Source organism: Hoplias malabaricus, chromosome 14 (genome assembly GCF_029633855.1).
Source record: "Hoplias malabaricus isolate fHopMal1 chromosome 14, fHopMal1.hap1, whole genome shotgun sequence".
NCBI classification, from domain to species: domain Eukaryota; kingdom Metazoa; phylum Chordata; class Actinopteri; order Characiformes; family Erythrinidae; genus Hoplias; species Hoplias malabaricus.
The window spans coordinates 35,126,073-35,150,613 of record NC_089813.1 but is presented as its reverse complement, the minus strand read 5'-3'; the positions used below and the strand labels follow the sequence as shown (position 1 = coordinate 35,150,613).

At 40.3% G+C, this 24,541-nt stretch overlaps 1 protein-coding gene across 5 annotated transcripts in view; it reads left to right on the top strand.

Moving 5' to 3' along the window:
• Positions 1 to 24,541, top strand: part of dab2ipa (DAB2 interacting protein a) — a 135,499-nt gene that overhangs the window by 96,930 nt on the left and 14,028 nt on the right. For all 5 annotated transcript variants that reach the window (XM_066643524.1, XM_066643523.1, XM_066643525.1 and 2 more), the window contains 8 exons: positions 4,620 to 4,773; positions 8,238 to 8,336; positions 9,011 to 9,565; positions 17,781 to 17,925; positions 18,955 to 19,099; positions 20,390 to 20,626; positions 21,375 to 21,576; positions 22,679 to 22,857. In XM_066643524.1, the coding sequence (XP_066499621.1) occupies positions 4,620 to 4,773; positions 8,238 to 8,336; positions 9,011 to 9,565; positions 17,781 to 17,925; positions 18,955 to 19,099; positions 20,390 to 20,626; positions 21,375 to 21,576; positions 22,679 to 22,857 (1,716 nt within the window). The remainder of the gene's footprint in view (positions 1 to 4,619; positions 4,774 to 8,237; positions 8,337 to 9,010; positions 9,566 to 17,780; positions 17,926 to 18,954; positions 19,100 to 20,389; positions 20,627 to 21,374; positions 21,577 to 22,678; positions 22,858 to 24,541) is intronic.

The window sequence follows — 24,541 nt, the reverse complement described above, 5'->3', positions numbered from 1 at the left end:
GGCGCCCCCTCCAGGGTGTATTCCTGCCTTGCGCCCAATGATTCCAAGTAGGCTCTGGACCCACTGTGACCCTGAACTGGATAAGTGCTTACAGATAATGCATGAATGAAAAAGTTTGTTAGGCACCTGCAGAGTCATTATGTCCAAGGTTCAGATTCCTGGCTTTTAATCCATGTCACATGTGTCTGTAAGTAAACGAGGGCATGGTTTGTTAAGTTAGTGTTGCTGAAAGAAAAGGACTGCATTTACATTTTGGCCAACTTTTTGTCCATGTTTCATCAAATGTAAACACACAATGGAAATCAAATGTAAATATATTACACGGCATGTACAACTGTAGTATGATGTTTTTCCTATAGCGAACATCCCAAGTGTGAGTGTCCTTAGTATTAACTTTTTGAGCTATAGCTCTGACAGTGTATGCACGAACAGGACTGCGATGATGGAGAATTTCTTTTTTTCAGATCAGCACATATTTACAGCGGTAAGGTGTACAGATAATTGTCGGTTGGCTGTATTACAGTGGTGTACGTTCCCTCCGAGTCAGCATGTATTCTGCTCTTCTGTAATGACAGATGAGTGTCTCAGGTTATGTTCGATTTCCCAAACGCATCAGCAACATCTATGGAAAAAATAAATAAAAAAGCCTGGATTTGTAATATTAGCTGACGGCGTGTCACCAGACATTTGTCAATCACTCAGATGCACTGAGAGCCACTGAGATTTTGCTTAGGCTTATGGAGGGCCAGTGTCCTTAGATATTTGTTATTTTCACATGGGATTAAAGTATGTGGGAAACTGTGTGGGTTTAAACAACATTCATTATCCCTTATCCCTTACAACAAAACAGAAGGATGCACATTGTCCAAATCTGAGATCAATAGTTAAAGGCTTTTATTTTGTATTCTTCTTTAGTTTAATGCATCATTACCTACTACAATTAATGTTATTATCATGATTTAAAAGGAGAATCTTGGAAATGTTAAAACAATTATTTTTTTTAGTCTGTAAACAAGATGCTTAGTGATTTGTCTCTATATATTGTGCCTCTTTTAAAAAGCATCATATACGCAAATGTAATATATTTGTTACATATAGCATCACAGATTTTCCCATATATTCTGTCATATGGGCACTTCCTTATGTAGGAAATGCTCCGCCGTGCTCAGGACATCAGTACCATAAATGTAATGTGCCCGGGGGCTTGGCAGAAAGTGGGTTTATTGTCGTGGATCTGTGCACTCTGAGGTCTGGGGGTGGGCTGCGGGTTTTCCTCAGATGTCTGGACTGATCTGAAGCAAAGGATACTTGAAATGTTCTGAATGTTTCACTCAAGGACAGGCGCAGTGTACCAGCTCTTCAGCTTTAGAAACCAAGCTCTGCTCTGCTTTTTTTTTTCCTGGGACAGTTTTGACCTGGGGCAAAATTTCATAATCCATAATTTGATGTGCTAAGATTAATTTCAGTTCAGTGGCCTTGCCACGGCTATTTAAGGCTTTGAGGTGACTTAATTTTCATCGCCTGCTATCACATCTCAATATCTGAAGGCTTGTAGAGGAATTAAAAATCTATTCTGTTGTCATGGGTTTTTTTCCGCCTCCTCCTGGGGTTGCATTGTGTGCTAATTGGGCAGATGAGCTCACAGCTGTCCTGAGGTCAGCTCTCGCATTTACCTGAGGATATCACCAGGGCCTTTGTCCCTCGGGCCTGAAGTCAGCCATCTTTAATTCATGACTAAGGAGGAGGGAGTCGATATGAACCCACCTCTCAGCAGCTGTTCAATTGCCGTGGTCTTCTGTTTGCATTGATTGCATCAGAGCCGCACAATGTATTGTCTTTTAACCTTTATCGTCAATGTTGGATTGGTCAGGAGATTTCCCAATGGACCAGTAATACTCCAGCCGGTTACTGTGGGCTTCAAATGATGTACTGGTGCACACTGTCTGAGTGGTGACCCTATCATCAGGGGATGAGCATGTGCCGGTTCCACGGCCAGATATGGCTGGGTGAAACTGTAGTTTGAACCAAAGGCTTGTATCTACCAAATGGTAACTGCACAATCTTCTTGAGTATCAGATAACACTGTACTGATCCCAAAGGAAGCAGATTTAACACAGTGTTAAAAGACACATGGGTGGAATAAAGGGTTACATAAGGGATAAACTAGAGGTTTATTTGAGTGACAGCAATGCCAAGACATACAGGCCAAATGCATCTGACCTATACCTGAAACTGGAGCAAAAGACTTCATACATCAGCCCTCTGTTTTGATGAATTAATCCAAGGGTAAATGACGTAGGCTGATCTTTAAATTTCATACCTCAGGGTGTTTTACATTTATTCCAAGCCTCCCCACGGTCTCTGTATGTAGATATCACTGTTAATTTCTCCTTCACATAATGTAACCCACTGTGTAACAAACTCAAAAGCCTCTCTGTATTCAGCAAAGCTGGCCTTTATTGCCATCTACTCCCTAGAGATTTATACACAGACTATAAGGCTGTAAAAGTCCTCCATGCATACAGTGTAGACAGCCTTACTGCGGTGCCATGAAAGTGGGCAGATCTCATTTTCCTTGGGCAGGTAATTGCAGTAATGTCTCCAGGTCATTTGTGCATCCCGAGGCTATTTTTAATCCAAGGCTGTTATGAAGTTTAGCCGTGGGGTCTGCTCCCTGAAAGGCCAGCCATGTTTTTGCCTCCACAGCCTGTTCAGTCAGAATAGCATTGTTATTTGAAAGTTCAGGGCAATTTCCTAAAAATGTCAAGTTAAAAAATGGTTGAGATTGACTCCTGTAATGGGAAAGTACAGAGGAAAAAGGAATTAACCATTAAAAGCTTTTTTTTTTTCGTTTTTGCCAAGACGTGATGTACTACAGCCTTTGTGCTTTGACGTCTAGACTTCTGGGAATGTGTTTTTACATTAAAGACCACCGATAGCAGCTGATATCGTAAAACTGGAAACCTCAATATAATACACATTTAAATGTAAATGCATCTGATATAATATCATAAATTGTATATAATAGTTTTGTAGCATAGTAGGGCTTTACGGTTCTGCAGCGTCAGTTTGGTTCACAGGGAGACTAGTGTACCAAGCTTTTGTCTGAGTAAAAACATTCACAAGCCAAATGTGTTTTGAAACAGTTTAGTTTACCACAGTTTGCATTAGTGGTGGCTCATTTTTACCCACAGAGGAAACCAGCTTAGACCCAGACTTCCTTATTTGGGCACACTGCCATGTCCAGAATAATGCAAAACTTCAAAAATACTTTGAAATGAAAAGTGTCACATAAGGGAAAAACTTACTACACCACTACTGCTTCAGGACACATGTGAAGATGTAATTTCTGCAGTATAAGGGTTAGAAATCAATAGCAGTATTTAAGCTGTCCAGCAGCTGGCAGCTAGAGTCTGGGGAACAGCCAAGTTTACCTGTTGCTGTGTTCAAACGCACAGTGGAAAGTTCTGAAGATGTAATTATAAGGTGATTTGCTCCTCTTATGTATTGACAGTGTATTAAATTCTGGCACCATAACTCTTAATGGATAGAACATTTTGGCCACGCTCCCAACATTGTATTGATGTATTAGGCCGTGTACTCTCCCAGCTCTAGTCTGCTACACTGACAGAACCACTAACCATTCTGCCAACACACATTCAGGCTGACTGTTTGTCTTTTCTGTAATGAGGAAGTGGCCCAGGGCATTTACCGACTTCAGTGGAAACTAGCCAATCGGCAACACCCAAGATTTAAGGTCCCACAAATATGTGAAATATGTGATGGTTGCAGTCTATGCGTCTCCAGAGAGATTCACGCAAACGTTACAGAATGCTAACTAGTTTTCAGAAGTGATCCTGAATTCTGCACTGAACTACGTTATGTAGAGCTCAGACTGTTCTGCATTCAGAAAATTTGAGAGTGGATTGGAGGTCTTGTCCAGTGATAATTGACCTGTACTATAATTATTATAACACTATCCATAATTTGTCCTTGGCTCTCTAGCTGGGATTGGTCCTATGGGTTTCTAGATAAGTCTAAGTCTAGCTTGTGTGTGGGAATTGACCTACAGACAGAATGTCACTGTGATGTTAGCTTGTGCAAATAGTGAGAAGCAAATGAAAACAAGAGTTTAGCACGTTTTAATATGGACAAAAACACTTTGCTGTGCATAAGTGTGGCACAATTAGTAGTGTAGTAGAATTTAAAACTTCTATTAGCACTAATGAGAATATGATTGTGGCCATAATTAATGTTCATGTTGAGTAGCTGTAGGCCTGGAGTCTCCCAAAGTCTTGATGATTCAGAACATCATACTTTCAATCCCAGCAGCAGCTTCAGGAGTTACTTACTAATGTGTAATTTGATTAATTTTAGTTCTGTTTTTAATATGTTTTTCAGAGAATACATTTGGTACCAAATTGTATCTAGAGCGCCTTACAATATTAATCATGTTAATGTGTTAATAGGCTAATCCAGTGTCAAAAGTCTTAGGAGGAAGACCAAGCATTCCTCCTAAGCTAGGAATATGGTCCATGGATCTGGTGCAGTCACTATACCAAAGTGTTAAAAGCCTGAAGCTTCTTTTCTGATGAATATTCTTCTCTTGTCCTTCTTAGATCCCATCTGATGCCGAGGCTGAAGGAGTCACGGTCTCACGAGTCATTGCTCAGTCCCAGCAGTGCAGTGGAAGCTTTGGATCTCAGCATGGAGGACGAGGTGCTCATCAAACCTGTCCACAGCAGCATCCTGGGGCAGGACTTCTGCTTCGAGGTCAGTGTGATGACTGCTGACCTCTTGCCTGGGTTTTATCCAATGTTTTATTTGGTCCATGTTGAAATAAAAGCTCATAACAACATTATACACATCTCTAATGCTGTAAAACGGAAAGTGCGTTACACAATGTTCTGAACGAACAGGACGTGGTGGTAAATTATTTGCAAGTGGCTCACATGCACATGCAAACGTGTGAGCATAACGCACAGCAGGCTTGGCTCATAGCAAAGTCGCTGACCCTTTAAAGGTCATATCTGTAGCTAAAATATGCATTCCCACCACTTCCTGGTGTCCATGCCCTGTGTCATAAACAAATGGCATGGCTTCAGGCCAGCACATTGACCTCTGTTTCAGACAGTGGGCAGTAAATTCTGTAGGCAGTCACCTCTGAGTAAAGACTGAGCGTGAGTTAGTTATTTATACATTATGTTGAGGTAGTAGAATGGAATGGAATTTTGCATTAAAAGGCCTATTCATATATCTATCGCATGTACACACATTAAACTTATAGCAGAATATATTGACAATGTAAAAACAGAAGTATAAAGAAGTATATTTCTATAAATTAGTTTCTTAATTATAATTTTATTTCATTCATCATTTCATTATTATTATTTACTTTATTATTTATTGGGGCAATTAGTCGGTATGTGATATATTCAGCTGAACAAATAAAGATGTATTGTGATTTTAGAAGGATGAATGCTTTCTTCATGATTTCAGCTGAGCTATTAATTGGGAAATGAAACAGTGCAGTTGTTAGTTTTCCAGTAATTAACATTACTTAATTAAAAATGAAAAATACAATCATTAACTCTCCTTTTACATATAACTCCCTTGAAAGTTATTTTTATCAAGGGCATAGCAAAAATTCTAACACCTCTAATGCTCTTGCTATTTCACAGTCTGGCACTATGCAACACTACGATATAAACTGATATTACTCACACAGTCTCAGAGTCTAGTCCTGAAACGCTGAGAACACACATGAGGTGTTTTCCAAACAATATATATTTCTGGCACTCGACATCGATAGATGATGTTAAATTAAATGTGGATGTGGATGTGAGGGTGAATTTTTTAAGATGTATAAATATGTAAAGCAAGTTTTAAAATGGCCACCATAAAAATCGTCTAACTAAAAATTGGGTGAGAAGAGTATTAGGTTGTTTGTTGTTGTTTATTCGTTTTTTAGTTTGTTTATTTTTAAGTCTCGTATTCCTGACTCATAAAAGTCAAACTGCTGTTTCAGGTGAGCTTGGATTTACAGTCCAACACAACCATCTTTTGTTAAAATTAAGTGTTTTCATATATTAGTTCCTGTACTGCACTATCTGCTCTCTGTGTTTTCTTTTAATACAATGATGTAGCGTTAGGTGGGAAACATAAGCGTTTTCAGGACAGCTAATCAATACCAAGATCTATTGGCAGAGTATTCTGTATTACCACCCTTATTGATTTGATCGATTCATCGTTGCAGGCCTACAGGGCTTTTTTTTTATTTTGTATCTTTTTCTTTGACAAAGTTGTGCGTAACGGGTTTATCCTATAAATTAATTGGAAATATAGCATTTTTGCCATTTCTTTTGCATGAAAACCCTGATATATTCTCTAACAGTCCCCTTCATAGAAAAAGATACTCTACATTCAAAAAGCTGTTTTACATTTACACAGCAATCCAGCCAGACCCCTCCAGCAAATCACTGACCACGGGAGACAGAGACTACAGTGTCAGTCAGAGGGTCATTATCAGAGCTGTCTTTTTACCCATCTGTTTTAAAACCTGTGTCCCAGCACTGAATACAGGAGGTCCTCGGGTTACATCAGTCCCAAGTTACGATGTTTCGTGGTTACGACACATCTCCCATTTACTGTATAAAGCCTTGTTTCGACTTAAGTGGTTTTGCGTCATAAACGTCGTAACGCTAACGTCGTGTTTGGTGTGCGCGGCGGAAGAATACATGGTTACGCGGCTCGGGACCGAGGAGGATAGGTGTTAGGATAGAATAAGTGCTTACAGTATGTTATTTACGTACAGTATATACGTATGTTCCGACTTACACCGAAAATCGGTTTACGACGCGACGTAGGAACGGATCAACGTCGTAAGTCGAGGACCCCCTGTATTATGTAATCCAAATGATTTACAATGGGAACTAGTTATAAGGCAATACACATTAAACACAGAGCTGGGCAGTGTAGTAAATTTATATTATGTATAAACATGGAGTTTTGTTAGTTACCATAACAACATTAATGAGTGTTCTCCGAGTGACTTTTATTAACCTTCACAAAAAAAGCTTTAGATAAAAATACAAAATTAATCGCTCAGAAAACTGCTTAAGTACTAACCTCATACCAACTTTTAAAATCATAAAGCATCAATCAGCATAAGAACTTAACTAAACTGAGATTTTCATGGCAGTTTGATCTAAAATAAAATTAAAAAAGAGCCAATGGTGTGACCAACCACAGAGCAGTAGACCAACAAACAGTACACAGCTAATTCACCAGAGTTAAATCAACCCCATTAGTGTAAAATGTAAACTTGTCAACACTCTCAGTGTTAATTTAACACTAATAGTGTTGATTTAACACTGGTGAATTTGCTGTGTAAAATGCAACTGAGTAAAATAATTACTCACAAATTTACCTGAATTAAAATAAAATTATTATTGGAAATTCTAGTTAGTATTTTCCTTTACTGCATTTACTCCTCCACCATGCATAACTGTCCCAATGTTTCAGGCCAAGACCTCACTGCAAAGCTGTCATTTAACAGGCATTGGGTAATATATTCATAGCCATTTTGTGTAATGGCTTTCTGTGATTCTGTAGCTTTTAGAGGAATTAAACACTTCATCACCACCGCTGTGAACAACTCTGACTCAGTGATTTTCCCTGGAACGAGGCATTTCACATCAAACCACTCGACATGACTTTGTTTACATCCTAACAACTGAATTATGCAGGAATTGTACACCTGTATGCAGGAAAATGAATGTTTTGATGTGCGTAGTACCATTTGTTTCTCACTGTCATTATTTCTGAGTGGCTGGACTACATGGAGCCTTGATCTTGGAGCTAATTTAAAAAGAATGTCTGACAAAAAGGCTTCATTTCCAGGCGGTCATCCATGCTGTCTCTTTCTCTCTTTCTCCCTCTCTCTCTCTGATTGCATTAGATAAATGCATTTAATCGGAGTGGATTCTGTCCATTCGTGTTATTTGAGAGCTCTGTTCTTTGGCCAATTGTTATTAGTCTCCACTCGAGGGAACTTTTCAGCCGCTAAGAGCTGACGGCTCAATGAAACCTGGCTCCACTCTCCACTCAGCTCCTGGTCCTGAGCTTAATGCACAATTCCCTGTATCCTGTCTCTCTCTCTCTCTCTCTCTCTTTTTGTGCTGTCTCTCCGTTATAAACTCATCTTCCTGTGTCTGTGTGTGAATGTGTAATTACAGGTAACAACATCAACAGGAAGCAAATGTTTCTCCTGTCGCTCAGCAGCCGAGAGAGAGAAGTGGATGGAGAACCTGAGGCGAGCCGTGCATCCCAACAAGGTAACTTCAAAGAGCTCTGAGAAACTCTGAGATGGACTGAGTTTGAGTCCTGCAACTTCTTCCACTTTATCATGTTCTCTGTTCAATTTAGAGTCTTCACCAAACTTAGATGAGACTTTAGCCAGCAGCAGGTTTTAAGTGGAGTCCAGGGTTATCTAAGTCCTTTCAGAATTACAGGCAGAATCAGTTTATAGTTTTCAACACATTTTTTAACAAAAACATTCAGAACTTTGAAATGTTCTGCATTATTAATGGTTTGTTTAATTATGTACAATAGTCATTTAGAAGTATAATAAGAGTGCATTTAAAATTAACATTTAAAGGTAATTCATCAATTCATATGTTTAAAAAATCTTTAAAATCTATCTTAAATAAACAAAACATGAACTCTGCGTCTTTAATTTTTCACGGGAACTTTGAGGTGAATGTTGCTAAGAACCACTAGAAGTCAATAGTACCCCCAAGCATGTCCATAGAAATACATCACAAAAACACCACTCAGCTGTGTCCAGACTTATCAATGAGGTTGAAGACATTATAAATGACTGTGAACTATCGAAATAAACAGCTTAGCTGATTGGTGCGTCAAGTTTAGATGGTCGATCTGTATGCACTTGTAAACAACAGACTGTAACCTTTGTTTTTTTGTTTGTTTGTTTGTTTTTGTACCTCAGGATAACAGTCGTAGAGTGGAAAACATGTTGAAATGTTGGATTATCGAGGCCAAGGACTTGCCAGCAAAGAAAAAGTATTTCTGCGAACTGTGTCTGGACGACACTCTTTATGCACGGACTACCTGCAAACTCAAAACAGACAATGTTTTCTGGGGCGAACACTTTGAGTTCAACAACCTGCCGTCGGTCAAGAGCATCACCGTGCACCTGTACAAAGAAACAGATAAAAAGAAAAAGAAGGACAAGAACAATTACGTGGGCCTGGTGAACGTCCCCATAGCGACAGTGACTGGACGGCAGTTTGTGGAGAAGTGGTACACGGTCAGTACCCCGAACCCCAACAAGGGCAAGACCCCGAGCCCCATGGTGCGTATGAAGTGCCGTTACCAGAGCATGAGCATTCTCCCCATGGAGCTGTACAAAGAGTTCGCAGAGTATATCACCAACAACTACATGCTACTGTGCTCTGTTCTGGAGCCCGCCCTCAGTGTCAAGAGCAAGGAGGAGATGGCCTGCGCCTTGGTGCATATCCTCCAGAGCACCGGCAAAGCCAAGGTAGGAGACCCAGCATGAATGACAGGTCTTTAGGGGCCTGGACTGCAAAGTTTACATTGGTATACGCTTCATATCTCTCAATGAGTCAGTGTCATATGGTGCTTTTCCATTGCATGCTACCTACTCGACTTGGCACAGCTCGATGTGCTTTTCAGCCTGGGACTCTAGTTGCTTTTCCTTTATCAGTTGGTGACATCAAAAAAAAAACTTTAATAGGAACTGCAGGCTTTGAAAAGCACAGCAATGGCGGTGGTAAAGTTAAGCACCGTTTACTTGTCTTGTATTTGTGTTTTACCTTTGTTGTTTGTTTGCATGTTTGTCTCTCACTGAACCTTTTCATCTGCCACCAATCCAAAGAGCGATTGAAACTCTTCAAAACACCATGGCATAATTCTACAAGCGGCCGTTGTGAGTCAGATAAAAACTAATTTGATTGGAGATTTTACAAATGGCCAGTTTGCATTTTGATTGACAAGTCTCTCTGGCCAATCAGCGGTCTGCAACATTTACACGTCATTTGTAGTCCTTATTCGGCTCGCTCTTGAACAGTGGCTAAAAATGTACCGGCTCCAGGGACCAGTGACTAGATTTGCCAGTGGAAAGGCAAAAAAGCAGAGCCAAGCCAAGCCAAGTAGGTACCATGCAGTGGAAAAGCTCCAATAGAGGTACCACAGTCAGTAATACCACTAATTTAGTAGTGTATTATTTTTTTCAACAATTAGCTGAGATTTTAAAATATATAAGGCAATAAAAATGGACCCAACCTTTGCAGTAACAATGTCGTATAACATTTCTAAAAGACTGTAGATTACCTTAGTAATGTTTCATTGTTAGTGAAAAATGGCCTCAACCACTGAATGTAAAGCCTTGCTTTAATTTTGATGTGCTGTACTGTATGAGCGGTTACAGGCAATGAATCAATGAATAGTAGCTTTGTTTTTTGTATTTTCACAAACTGAGTAATAACAAACATTCAGTGATATTGAGGTCTGTGCTCTGAGGTGATTAGCCCACCGTTTTCAGGACACCAGCATTTGTTTGGTTTGCAATTTTTTATTCCTTTTAGTCAGTTTCCTTTCTTGATACTAAACATTTAAATACCTTTGATGCATTACATTCACACTTTTCCAAGACACATTAAGAACATGAAGACTGCATTGGCGCAGTGATCAGAAATTTGCGGAAGGCTGCTGGTTAGAGCCAGTGGCCATTTGATTAAAATCACTTCCTCCCTCTGATTAAAGAGCTGAGCTGAAATCAGCACTGCAGGATGGAGAGGCATGGTGAATGGGCATGACTCAACATTTGTTTTCTTGGATATTTATTTATTTATTTCCCAATGTCTTTATTTAAATATTTCCCCGGAAGAGTGCCAGCACTGTGGCGTCGCTTCTTTTTAAAATGATCCCTTGCTTGATGTTATTGTGGATGTTGAATTAGATCATCTAATATTAATACGTTTTTGGACAGAGGCCATGGGCCGATTGGAATATAGCCTGCAGTGTACTTGTGATGTATGCATTTAATAGCTTATTGATATGTTTATTGATATATTTTAGTGTCTTCTTCCTAAAGTGGCTGCCTAAGCAAAATCTGCCTTAATTCTTCCAGAGGCCAGCCGAGTAAAAAGGGTCAATATAACAGAACAATGGAGACCGAGCTTCTTCTCTGCCTCAGCTTCTTGAATCATTTAAAGAGCAGAGAGGCCTTATCTCCTTCATTAACTCGGACATTTGGATCAGATTGTCTTCATAAATCAGCTCTGAATGAGATGACACTGCGTACAAAAGCGTGCAGCCCCCCTGTGTGTAACCCGTCTCTCATTATTGATCCTCTCAGTCAAAACCCCCCTCTCTTTGTTATTGTGCACCAGCATCTGAAACATTACCCTGTAGTTATGGATCAGGAGGAACTGTCGTGCTTTTGTGTGTGTGTGTGTGTGTGTGTGCGTTAGCCTGCTGTGGTCCCATCTTTTTAGCTGTGTGATAACACCATCAGCACTTATTTTGCTTGCAGTAGACATTTTAATGTCTGCAAAAGACTGTCTGCACTTTCAGATCGTTTATATTTTTCTAATGAAAATTAGATCAGTGTCATTTTGCAGCATAAGTACTGTTGGTCACGATTGATGAGGAAATTATTTTTCATAAAAACACCCGTGAGCTATGTGCCATAAAGCATTACACTGTTCTCGTGAGAGATCTTCGCCCCATGATTCTGAGGTTTCATGGCCAAGTATTTTAGGGGGAGCAGCCCCAGGAGCCGTGAGAGAGGCACTATTCTCCCTCTCACAGGTTGAAGTCTCGCAATCATTCAGCAGCTGACATTTTTAGGCAATAATAAGTTAGGGTGGTGCTCTTGGGTATACAGTCTTAAAATGAACGTCTACGATTGTGTCTAAGCGTAGTTCTCCCTTGTTTACATTCCAGCGCTTAGCGTCTTTTAAGGTGGAATGCCGTGTTTGAGAGGAAAACCCCGGATGTTGTAGTTACGTGGATGAAATTTAACGTGTCTTTAAGTCTTTAACTGCACTTTCGATAATGCAGTTAGGGTGACCAGACGTCCTCTTTTACCCGAAATGTCCTCTTTTTTAAACTTAAAAAATGTCCGGGCGGAATTTCTCAAACGTCCGGGATTTTGTTTTTCTAGAGCTTACATAGAACTTCGAGAAGTTTCGTTCACAAACTAGTCCCGCGCTCCCCTACTCCGATTGGTTCGCTTGAGTGAGAAGGGGGCGTGGTGAAGTACCCTAAAATCTTCTGATTGGACGGTCTTGACTGTAGAGCTACCGTTATTGGTCGATAACTTTCTGTGTAAACATTTAATTGGTCAGTCTGCACGTCAGTAGTCCTTGTTTACGTCAGGCAAAGCTCATGTAGCTACCCCCTGTAAGTTCTCGCGAGAGCTCATTACCCCGCCCACCACCCCACAGACGTGTCCTCTTTTTCACCATCTCAGATCTGGTCACCCTACAGTTAGCTGTCTCTCGAATTTGGAGACATTTCCACCTTAATTGATTCGCAACAGCAAAAGTAGGTCAAAATTACCCACCTATGGAGCAGGAATAGAGCAATATCCTCATTTCGGTTCATGATTTTCAACGTTCTGAGTTCTCTCCGTTGGCTAAAAATACTCCAGATGCAAGCAGAAAGAGAGAGAGAGAGGGGGCGGGGAGAAACCCTAGTATACTGGACCTTTGAGGAAACACCATTTGTATAATGACAAACTAGTTGCCATGGTGGATTTCAAGGCCTAATGCTGGACATCAGAATTCAGTCTGAAGAGATTTAGCATATGTTTAATGGAACAGAATAAAATGATCAGGAAGACCAACTTTTCTAAAAGTCTCTTTAGCGTATTATTCAGTCTTGAGTGTTTAAATGGACTGAATAAATATTAAGATTAAAACCTCAGATGACCTTTAGGTGAGCAGTACTTTTTGAACGGAGACCTGTTATAACAGGTATTTTTAAAATGCGGTTGATGTGTTAGAGTCTTTCCATAAATGTCCGTGTGATCTACTCAGTCAGAACGTTTATAGTGTATTGACGGTTTTACTTAAACCACCGGCTTTGAACAATGATAGACTCTTGTTTGCCCAGAAGTCACAGTGTGTAATTTTGGAGCTGGTCAGATTGTCCAGCACTGGTCTTAGTCTGTCATTACCACTGGACCACATTCGGTCAGTGAGAACAGAGTCTCTCATTAGAAAAGTTAGAACTGGTCAGATAGTATATTGGGTGCATATTGTCTCTCATTAGCGGAATCCAGAGCTGGTCAGAGACGGTATTGTCTTTGGTTAAACAGAAGCCTGTGTACAGTAAATACGGTCATTCAGGGTCATGTCCGGCTCCTTAATGCAGTAGCTCTGGTGTTGGCTTCCTGCTTTTGTCTAGAACAGCTGGACAGTGTCCACTCACAACTGTAGATAAGTGGGGTCAACAAGGGTCAACAGCTGCACGAGTAATGGCCAGTGTGATATGTTTACTGTGAAGCTCCACATTGTATCCTTATGTTTGTAGTCACTCTTACTAATGGTCTTTTTTTTAGACTTCTTTGTTCGTCTGTGAGGCTGACAGTACTTTATAAGATTTCTTTAAAAGGGGAATCTCATCCTAAACAACATTTCAGGCTCTTGACAGACTCCACAACAACTTACAGCTTATTTCAGAGGTAACAGTCTTTCCTGGACTCCACCGGGGGCTCTATCAAGGACTCCTTGTTCTTTGACGAGTGGGGAATCGAACCCTGCTCTGCTTTGTAGGAGACAGAATTACACACTAAACAGTGTTCTGATCTTTATTCTATGGGTTCTGTAGCGTAGCGTAGTGGATAGTGTATTAGGGATCCCAATTCCCTGATTTTTCCCTGCTCTTACTGTGTACAATTGCTGCTTCTTGAATGCAGATTTTGCCCTTTACATCATGAATGTTTTCTGACATTTATCAAAGAAGAAAAAAGAGCTATTCCTTTCTAAAGCAGAGTAGCAGCTCAGCACATCTATCCCATGAATCTGAAAGCAATTAGAAGGAGAAGGACAAACCTGACACAGGATTAAACAACTGTTGTGCATATGGAGTAGGTATTGATCAGAACCTGCGGAAGTCTGTGTGTGTGTGTGTGTGAGAGTCTGTACCCAGCACGACTGAAGGTGGGGGTTACAGCTTGTGCCCCCCGCTAATGAGCTCTTATTCATGCAGCCATTGCTGGAGGCGTCTCACCAGGACACGCACACACACAAGAGCAGGCACATGTATGTCTGTGTGTGGGTATCAGTGTGTGTTTGTGTAGAGAGTTATTATTCTGCAGGCTTGTGTCTGGGGGCTGGGGTCATTAGTCGAGTGCCTGGAGGAGGGTCTGAGGCTCTGTTTTTAACATACACACACACACGTACGTACATACACACACACACACACACACACATCCTGTGGTTGGCGCTTTAACAAGCTCACAGACACTTGTACATATTCAATTGGAGTGGAGTATCAGGAACACATGCCATTGTTTACCGAGTATTTTATGAAGGACGTCACCTCAGTTAACCCTGTCTTACCCGATGTTGCCTTTAGAAGAGGTGTTGTGAAATGTTGTTCATATTCTATGTGCAATTATTAGTAATTCTGCATATAGATACATTCCGCATTTGTTCCCCTGGTACAGTGATATATTGGGTGGATTTTGTAAGTGAAAAAACAGAACACACTTCTGCACATTGACTGCTTGCTGAATTTTTTTCAATGCAAAGTTCATGGTATATTTCACACTTCATCATTTTTATAAATATATTAAAACCTGCAGAGGCAGTTCATCAATGCTATATTTAAGTGGATGCCCCATAGAAGTGGATGCCCCTTAAAGTCCAGCCTAAAGTACTTGGCACAAATGTACATGTTGGCCCCAAACTAATACAAACTTAAAGCATAAAAACTTGTCTCTGCCCATACACTGCTGTTTCTTTCCAGTCAAAGCACACGTCTCTGTCGAAACTCAGTCTGTAGCTTGTTGTGGAAGACCTTCCAGTTTCTGCTGTCTGTGATGATGATGATGCTGGGCTGAAGCTAGGCTGACGATTCGATGAGAGCACTGTGAGCAGCAGGGTGGCGTCTCAGAGCATCTCGGAGCGTCTCTGAGCCATTGAAGCGCCAGAGATCAGCGCAGTAAAGCTCCGGAGGCCTAATTGAATCCCCAGTGCCCTGAGTCCTGCAGAGCTTTGGGAAAATGCAAGGTCTTGTCTTATCCTCTGAGTGTCATGAGTGTGCTTCACACACACGTCTGTTCTGCAGGAGTGGAGGATTTAGGTGAGGTTTCATCATAAAGCCCCACACTGTGAGTGAGCGAGTGGAGTCAGTCTGTAGGCGGGGGCATGAAAGGCTCTGGAAGTGGACTGTGAGTGATTATAGGCTCGATGTACTAAGCCTTTTGTGGCAGTGGTAGGCTCAAACCTGATGTATTTTGCATAGGGGTCATGTATGATAACTTAGTTACAAGCCTAAAAATCTGCACTGGAGTAAGAGCCATGCAAAACATGGCTTGCTTTAGATGTGCTTCTACTTCTAAAAACAGTAATACATATTTGTGATCTTAATAGACGTGTTGTTGAGAGACTTCCTTTAACAAAGATAACACACAGCAGTGAGACAGAGAGTCTCGAGCCTTGAGCTGAATGAATATTTACCAACAGAACAGATATATCTGTGCAGGGAGATGCAGTGCAAAAAAAGTGATGTGTGCGCACAGTTTTAATTGTGGTTCTTGGCTGGAGTAAAATAGCATCCTTGTGGAATGCTTTATTGGAAAGAACCTTGTTTATTAATACCACTGTGTCTTCATCTCTGAAGATATGGCTCTTTTTTTTTACTGCTGCGGTCCTGTGCACAGTTTGCAGTTGTCTGCACTTTCTTAATAAATCGAATGTTATATTCAGGTGCATTTTTGATGCATAATGCAATTGCATCAAGCCATATTTTGTGCTGTGCCATTGGTAATATGTACACATCTAGCCACATGCATTTCTCTCTACAACAGGTGCAGAATATTTGAGGTTAGAGGATTCATTCATTCATTATCTGTAACCCTTATCCAGTTCAGGGTCGCGGGGGGTTCAGAGCCTACCTGGAATCACTGGGCGCAAGGCGGGAATACACCCTGGAGGGGGCGCCAGTCCTTCACAGGGCAACACAGACACACACACATTCACTCACACATTCACACCTACGGACACTTTTGAGTAACCAGTACTTAAAGAACACAGATAAAATATGTTTTATTACAAAAATTACCCAAAAAAAAGAGTCATTCTTAGCAAATTGTGTGTTAAAGTTGCACAACTGGGAGTGTCACTGACACACAACTCCAGGTACTTGGTTTGTGGATTCAAACCCCTCTACAAACCCACAATCTGTGAAGTGTTCTTTCTGTGATGTTCTCTCGGTGTCTGCATGGGTTTCCTCCAAAAACACATGTTGGTAGGTCAATGGATTGGCTATTTGAAAGTCTACATAGGTGTGAGTTTCTGAATAAATGGATGAGTGTGTGGTGCCCTGTGCACCCGATGATTCTGGGTAAGCTCCAGATCAGGATAAATTCAGGCTTCAGGCTGCTGTTTTTTCTATGTGATATATTTTCATGAGTATGTCCTCTACCGCCAAACCATGTACAAACTGTATTCTAGAGCCAAATCTTACAGTGAAGTCATGTTAAAAGTTAGATGTTCAAAGTTTACTTGGAGCTGCAGTGCAGAACTAAAGAAGCAAACAAGCGAGAGTCAGACCGTGAACGTGGCTTGGCTGACTGACCACATTTGGAGTATGGAGGAATGCAGTGTAAATCTGTGTAAAGATTTTTCAGCAAACTATGGCTTTAAGGAAGAGGCTACTGTATCCCCATTTATCCATGTTCATCCCTCACTGGACTGTCCCTTCCCTCCTGCCTTTGTGGACATGCATGAGGTGGGATTACAGTGTGTGTAGAGGGTTTATCAGAGAGACACTCATCAGCATGTTTACCCACTGAGACGGCCCTTAGCCACAGAGCTACCAAACTGGAACTGATTATAGGAGCCCAATACTGCAGCAGAGAGACAGACAGACAGACAGACAGACAGAGAATGAGAGAGGAATGCAACAAGAAAGAAAACAAATCTGATCAGACTACAAGATCTCCATTATCTCCCAATCAATACACCATCACTGAGAGTGACTCATCTCTCTGAGCTGTCTCACAGTGAATATTACTGCTGCAGTGGCCCAGCAAACACTATCCAATACAAAACCTGGTAACACTTTACTTTATGTGATAGTTCATAAGACTGCACAACGTTTACACAACCACAGACGCAAACCTACATCAACATCTATAAAGGCTTGTTCTGACCAGCATCTGTTGTCATAAAAGCTTCCTTGCACATGTATACCTTCCACTGTCTGTGCGTGTTCATTTTTACCGGTATCTGTCTGAGAGAGAGAGAGAGCTGATAGTGTCTGTTACTCTGTGAAAGGTCTATTTTCTCTTTTGTTGCACTGTTGGCTACTGTGTAATTAAATGCAGATTTCCTACATGTGCAAACGTACTTGGCTAAAGCCTGATAATGATGCTGAGGAAAAGGTATATCCTGTACTTGTATGACATTTTGATGAAACATGTACACATCTTTACTGATTATTATTGGTTATTATTTGCTTTGCATTTTATAATATCCATTTTTTTTTCCATGCAGGACTTCCTGACGGATCTTATGATGTCAGAGGTGGATCGCTGTGGGGATAACGAGCACCTGATTTTCCGGGAGAACACATTGGCCACTAAAGCCATAGAGGAATACCTCAAACTGGTGGGGCAGAAATATCTGCAGGATGCTTTGGGTAAGTACGGAGTGCCTGATCTGCCATGTGAAAGAATGGAGTTATTCTCATCAGCTCAGCAAGGGTTAAACCTATACATACTCCTCCTTACATGTACACATTTGTCCTTTGTTACTGTTGACAGGTTGGACAAGCTTTAAAGCTTATGGGTTAAAATATGTTTCAATGTAATGTGAAATATCACTGTACAATTTTGGTGAATAAAGTGATTTCATTTAAACTGAATTGGTTTATTAGTGACGCTTTGTGTGGGTGCCTATGCAGGCAACTGAACCCTAGCACAGAATGTACCTGCATTACCCACTGCTCTACACCAGCCAGTATTGTTGCTGACAAATAATCCACATGTATAAAAAATATAAACCTTATAGCTGGACCAAGCAGAAAGCTTCAGCTATTAGCAATAGTTAAAAATATGTAGCTGATGAAAAATAGACAAGGAATGTATCATCTTCAAGACTAACCTCTTATAAATGTTCATTACGACCTTCGGACCTGTATAATGCTCTTTTTTACTATTCTTCCAGTGATACGGTTGATACTCAGACCCGAGTATATATAATTTATCAGGGCTTCTTTTTTGTTATTTTTCTCTTTCACTTCTGCTGTAAGTGCCTATGTTCAAAGCTTTATTTAATTATTAAAGAGACCAGTCTTTCCTTGAAGGCCGACTGGACCGGCTGCTTTCACAACGCCAGGACAGAGGGAGAGAGAAGAGAAACCAGCTCTAAAGCCTTCAGCACTGAGTCTGGAGCCTGTTTTTCTTCTGCAAAAAAAGATATTCCTTCACTGTCAGAATATGTTTACAGTTTCTCACTCCTGCAAGAAAAAAACTCTCTAAAAATTTCTTTTTTTTAAATTTCAAGCTGAAGCAACACAAGCTACAGATCAGGTGTTTATAGACCTATGGGCATACAGAATATATTTTTTAGGAAATAAATCAGTGGAGCATGCGGCGTGTACCAGAAAATACAGTAAAATTCATTAAAATTTTCTGTGCCATCTGTGGTGTGTGTGTTTGTGTCTCAGGGGAGTTCATCAAAGCTCTGTATGAGTCCGATGAGAACTGTGAAGTGGATCCATCCAAATGTTCCTCCAGTGACCTCCCAGAGCACCAGGGCAACCTGAAGATGTGTTGTGAGCTTGCCTTCTGCAAGATCATCAACTCCTACTGGTACTGTACTTCACTACACATACTGTCTTACAGTAAATAATGGAGATTAGCCTACAGTTCAGGCCATAAAGGTAGAGAAAAATATCCTATCGACTACAGAAACCTGGCTCGTCTGACTCAGTCAGTGACATAACAAACACTTCCAGCAAGTCTAGCGTGGGTTATTTTGTTTGTTTGTTTGTTTCTAAATATGTTGGAAATTAATAGAACTTGTAAAGCCTAGTGTCCAGCTCCTGAAAGCCTAACCCATGGAATTCAAATGCATTCTGCAGGATGACTCTGTAAAATAACAGAGATAAAAACGAGTACATATTCACACATCACATTTAACATATTTTTCTACAATGGTGTGTGCAACCATGTACCATTTAGATTTTAATTTTATGACTGTGAGCGTGTGAATAGTCTCCGGTTAAAGGTTAAACTCTGTCCTGAGTGACAGTCATCACACACACACACACACACACACAGAGATCTGTGGCAAAATCCTGCTGAGTAAAGAAATTAGTCCTTCGTTCAACTGCCCAGCACAAGGCATTCTGTGAGGGAATTCAATTTCCCCCTGCCATTGGGGAAGATCTTAATTTAAGCCTCAATTTCACCTCAGATAAGCAATCAATTCCTAACTGGGCCACCTCTCTTCAGAAGAGTCTTTTCTGCCTTTCCTCCTTCTTTTTTATTCTTTAAAAAAGCCAGAGACAGCAGATTAGACTTGATTAGATGCCTCAGCGGGGGGCAGTGATGATGTGAAGACTGAAGATGGGCTGCATGGAGGAGTGGATGGGTAAATGAAAGCGTTTAGGGAGTGAGCGCCATCCTGCATTGTTAATAGTAGATTAAACACACATTGAGACAATGTTTTGAATGTTTTTTTCATGTTAGTTTGAATGTCTTCACTCGTATTGATTGATTACAAAAAACAAATGGAAATGTGTCTGTCTCTGTTCTCAGTGTATTACATATTAATCTGCATCACAGTGGGGATTGATGGGGATTGATGTACACATCCCTTGAGTTTCACAACACCTGTTGGACAAGCTTTACACACAAACATTGGCCAAAGTTGTATCTGTTATACGTGAAAATAGGAGTGTAAGTTATGTTGTTATCTAATGGATGGGTACCTAAAAGCTGGTGAGATTCATTAGATATTAATCTTTAAAAAATCTCATATTTTTGAAAAAAAAATGCTACTCTATTTATTCTTAAACACTTATAAATAATGTTAAAATGAAACATTACATTTAATGCATTAAAGTGAAGTAACCTGGTCTGTCCTGTGTTGTGCAGTGTGTTTCCCCGGGAACTGAAGGAGGTGTTTGCGTCTTGGCGACAGGAGTGCGGTAACCGCGGGCGACCCGACATCAGCGAGCGTCTGATCAGTGCCTCGCTTTTCCTGCGCTTCCTGTGTCCGGCCATCATGTCCCCCTCACTCTTCAACCTCATGCAGGAGTATCCCGACGACCGAACAGCACGCACCCTCACACTCATCGCCAAGGTCACGCAGAACCTCGCCAACTTCACCAAGTGAGTGCAGAGTTCCTAAACACATGCAATATCACTAACACAGTGAGATTTTATACAGCATCCCTGTTTACATAGGCACCAGGTAAATCTTACACTGCGTCAACATTTTACATCAAAGACACAACGTCCAAAACACAATAAAATTAAATTGCATTAAAGTACGTTGACTTAAAATTAGGAACAATTTTATCTCTTTTAAATATGCTTTTGTATATGATGCTGTTTATGTGTAATACCTCGGTAAGTACAAACAAATTCTGTTTAATTGGAAGAAACTAAACATTTAATTGTTTTTAACATTTAAATGCTATATTTGTGATTAAGAGAGAGAACAAGTTATTTAGGATATAAATTTTGTAAAAAGCTATCACACAGTAAGGTAGTACTTTCACATTCATTCCATTCTTTTGTCATTTTGACCATGTGTTAGAGGACTATGTAACTGTCTATAAAAATAATACAAAATTAATACAAGGGTGCCTTGAGCCCACTGATATTGAACAGGCTCTGGACCCACTGCAGCCCTGCTCAGTGTGTGTGTGTGTTTGGGTTAAAAGCAGAAGGAAAAATTGAATGTTGTAAAATGTCAAATAATTGCACATTTTTATTTACATTTATTTATAACATATTAATAAGTGATCAATTAAGCAGCAAAGTTATACCAGGATAACTAAAAACTTAGTACATAATATCTGTGTGTGTGTGTGTGTGTGTGTGTGTGTGTGTGTGTGTGTGTGTGTGTGTGTAGGTTTGGCAGTAAGGAGGAGTACATGTCCTTTATGAATCAGTTCCTGGAGCATGAGTGGACCAACATGCAGCGCTTTCTGTTGGAGATCTCAAACCCAGAGACCATTTCCAACACAGCTGGCTTCGAGGGCTACATCGACCTGGGCAGAGAACTGTCCACTCTCCACTCCCTTCTGTCAGAAGCGGTCACCCAGCTCGACCAGGTGTGTGTGTGTGTGTGTACACGTGTGTGAGAAATCAGACCAAGACATTTTTAATCAGAGATCAAAGTTAACATTAGGTTTCGTGTAAAGTCTTATTCAAACCGAGGCAGATTTTTAACAAACCTTCACACCAAGTCCAACATGTTTTTTTTTTTTTGTTTGAACCCTGTTATTGACATGTCTTTTTCACATCATCAACTACAAAAATAAATAAATAAAGACACAAGCGCTCATTAGTGAGAGAAGCTACGGTTCGCTGTTATTTTTGGGACAGACAAAGTTGAAAAGCTTCATAACATGGCTGTAAACTGCTTGCGATTATTCCCCAGCCTTTCAGCGATGCTCTGCCATATATTTTTATAATCGGTGTGTTGCTTGTCATGTAATATTTTGTGTTCTGATATGAAAATGTGTTGTTGTCCTACCATATTAATGCTCATCTTGTAGGTCTGCAACCATGACAACAAAGCTCTGATTGGTCAGCCTCATTTTAACACAGCCACACACAGTAAAAATCAAATTAGGCTTAAATATCATTATTATGGGTTATTATGTTTATATAGCACCTATTTTTAATATATAAGTCCTTATATTTATTTGGTGTGGGTAATCAGTCAATTACTCAGTTAATTACTCAGTTCTGCAGATTGATTTGTCCTTCAACGAGCCACTTTCTGTGCCCCTCATTTCAGAGATGTGTGCTTTGTTTTGTCTTTCAGCAAAATATTGACTCTTTCTCTTTGGTGTGGATTACTTAAATTAGGTCCTAGAGGAGCACTTTATCACCAAACACTGATTAATCAGAGCATCCAGAGAAAACAGTTTCTTTTAGAAACCCTAAGTGTTAGAACTTCTCTCATGCCACAAAAGTAAACTTGATTAAAGCGTCTTCATTTGTTGGTAAGTTTTGGAAAGTAAATATTTTATTATCCTTTCAGGCAGAGGGCATTTTGGATCATGGAAAATGTTTTAAGGAAATGATTAGCACATTAGCATTTATGTACGCCCCACTGGGCTGATCTCTCAGAGCTGTAGTGTCGGATATGAGGTTCCCGCTGTGTTTGCTAACAGTCTGAAATTCACCGTTCTGTTTCTGTTTTAGAGCACGGCTGCTAAGCTAGGGCCTCTGGTACGGATCCTGAGGGACGTGAACGTGGCCTTGACAAACCCCTCTGGAGCTTCGGTGGCATCCCCCACAGAGAGGGTGGGATCCCCCACTTTGCCCAGCTGCAGTGTGTCCACCGGCTTGCAGAAGCTCGTCATGGACACTGAGCTCACAGGGTAAGGCTGGACAATTTACAAACACAGTTTTATATATTGTGGACCTTCAAAAGTATGTGAGTAGAACAATAGGCTGGATACACTATACATTTAAAGGGTTGTTACCCTTTATATTGAGTGATCTATTAAAAAGAGGTGTATTCTCAGTTATGGCACACCATCCACTACATTTGGGATAGGAATTAGAGAGGATTGTGATGCAGAACTAATCATCCCATATCAGCACTGATCTCACTAATGTTCTCATAGCTGAATGCAATCAAATCCTTACAGATATGTCCCAACATCTAGTCTAAAACCATCCTAAACACGTAGAGGTGTTACAGAAGTACAGGAAGCATATTGTTTATATTATATCAAGATAATTATTACCCAATGAATGCATCTGCAAGGCAATATTTTGTTTTTCATGGGAAGATGCTGCATGCATTCAAAACAAATAAGTTTATTATCTGAGACACTACTCTTGAGAATCAGTGCTGACTATACATTGTCCATTCATCATTCTCGGGCATTAGGCCGCTCTGCTTTGTGCCTGCCATGTCTACATCTGTGCTGCTTCATTAAAATGATCTCTGATCTGGACGGTGGACTCAAGATTCATGATTTTCTTCTTTTTTATTTGCCACTTGTTGCAAGTACATTAAGATATAGAGTCACTTGTTTATGACCGTAACAACTGCACTATAATAACAGCAGCATGGACACAGGGAGAGGGACCCAGGTGAGAATGTAATACGTGCAGACTACGTGCAGCTCAATAAATCAAGCGAAGTTCCTCAGGAACACTCTGGAATGACTTAGTTGTAGCTGTTAGTGCTGTACGCTCAGTAAAACTGCACCTGTATCTGTCACTTAAAGGTAGCATTCTGAACCTGTAGTTAGAGAACATATTTATTAGAAAAGTAAGAAAATAATATATAAGTCTCGTTGAGGCCATATTGAACTGTCAATATGCATCATGTGTATAGGAAGAAGAATGAGCATCCGTCACCTTCCAGCTTTACGATATAATAGTCAGTAACATCATGTGACTGAGGAGTCTCGGTTCGTGGTTGGAAAATGAGTTAGAATGGGAATCGTAGTAGTGTAATCTTTAATGTGTACATGTGGACCCTAAGATTAGTGTTGTTTATTTGAAGGTACATTTACGCTGTTTGTACCTTTTGCTGGACAAAATTGTACCTGTACAGTTCTTTTTTCTGACAGTGTAGGTTGTGGGTTAGATGTGTTGAGGTAGTGCAGAGTGTGAAATGAAGGGTATCACATGTTTTTAAAGGTATTTTTTGTAAACAGTATTATGTAAATTAAGCCCCATTTAGAGATATGTGGTAACAATCCATTAAAACTTATTATTATTTAATTATAACTTTATATGGCGCTATAAAAGATTTTTATTATGGCGGCAGCCTTCAAGCGGAGCTGCTTTTGAAACATTACAGGGCTTCATTACAGCCGCTCATTGTTTTCTGAGAGCCACTGATACTGTCTCTTTGCCCCGCTGTGGTGATTAGTCCAAACATTTCCACACTTTTGCATTTCCCGCTTCAGTAACTCTCTTTTGGAACTGGCATCCGCTGAAAGTTCTAGACATTTCTCTCCATTGAACTGATGGCATCATTGTAATACTGTCTCCTGCAGGAAGGAAGTGTCAAATTGTTTTGCCTGGTGCATTTACCATCGG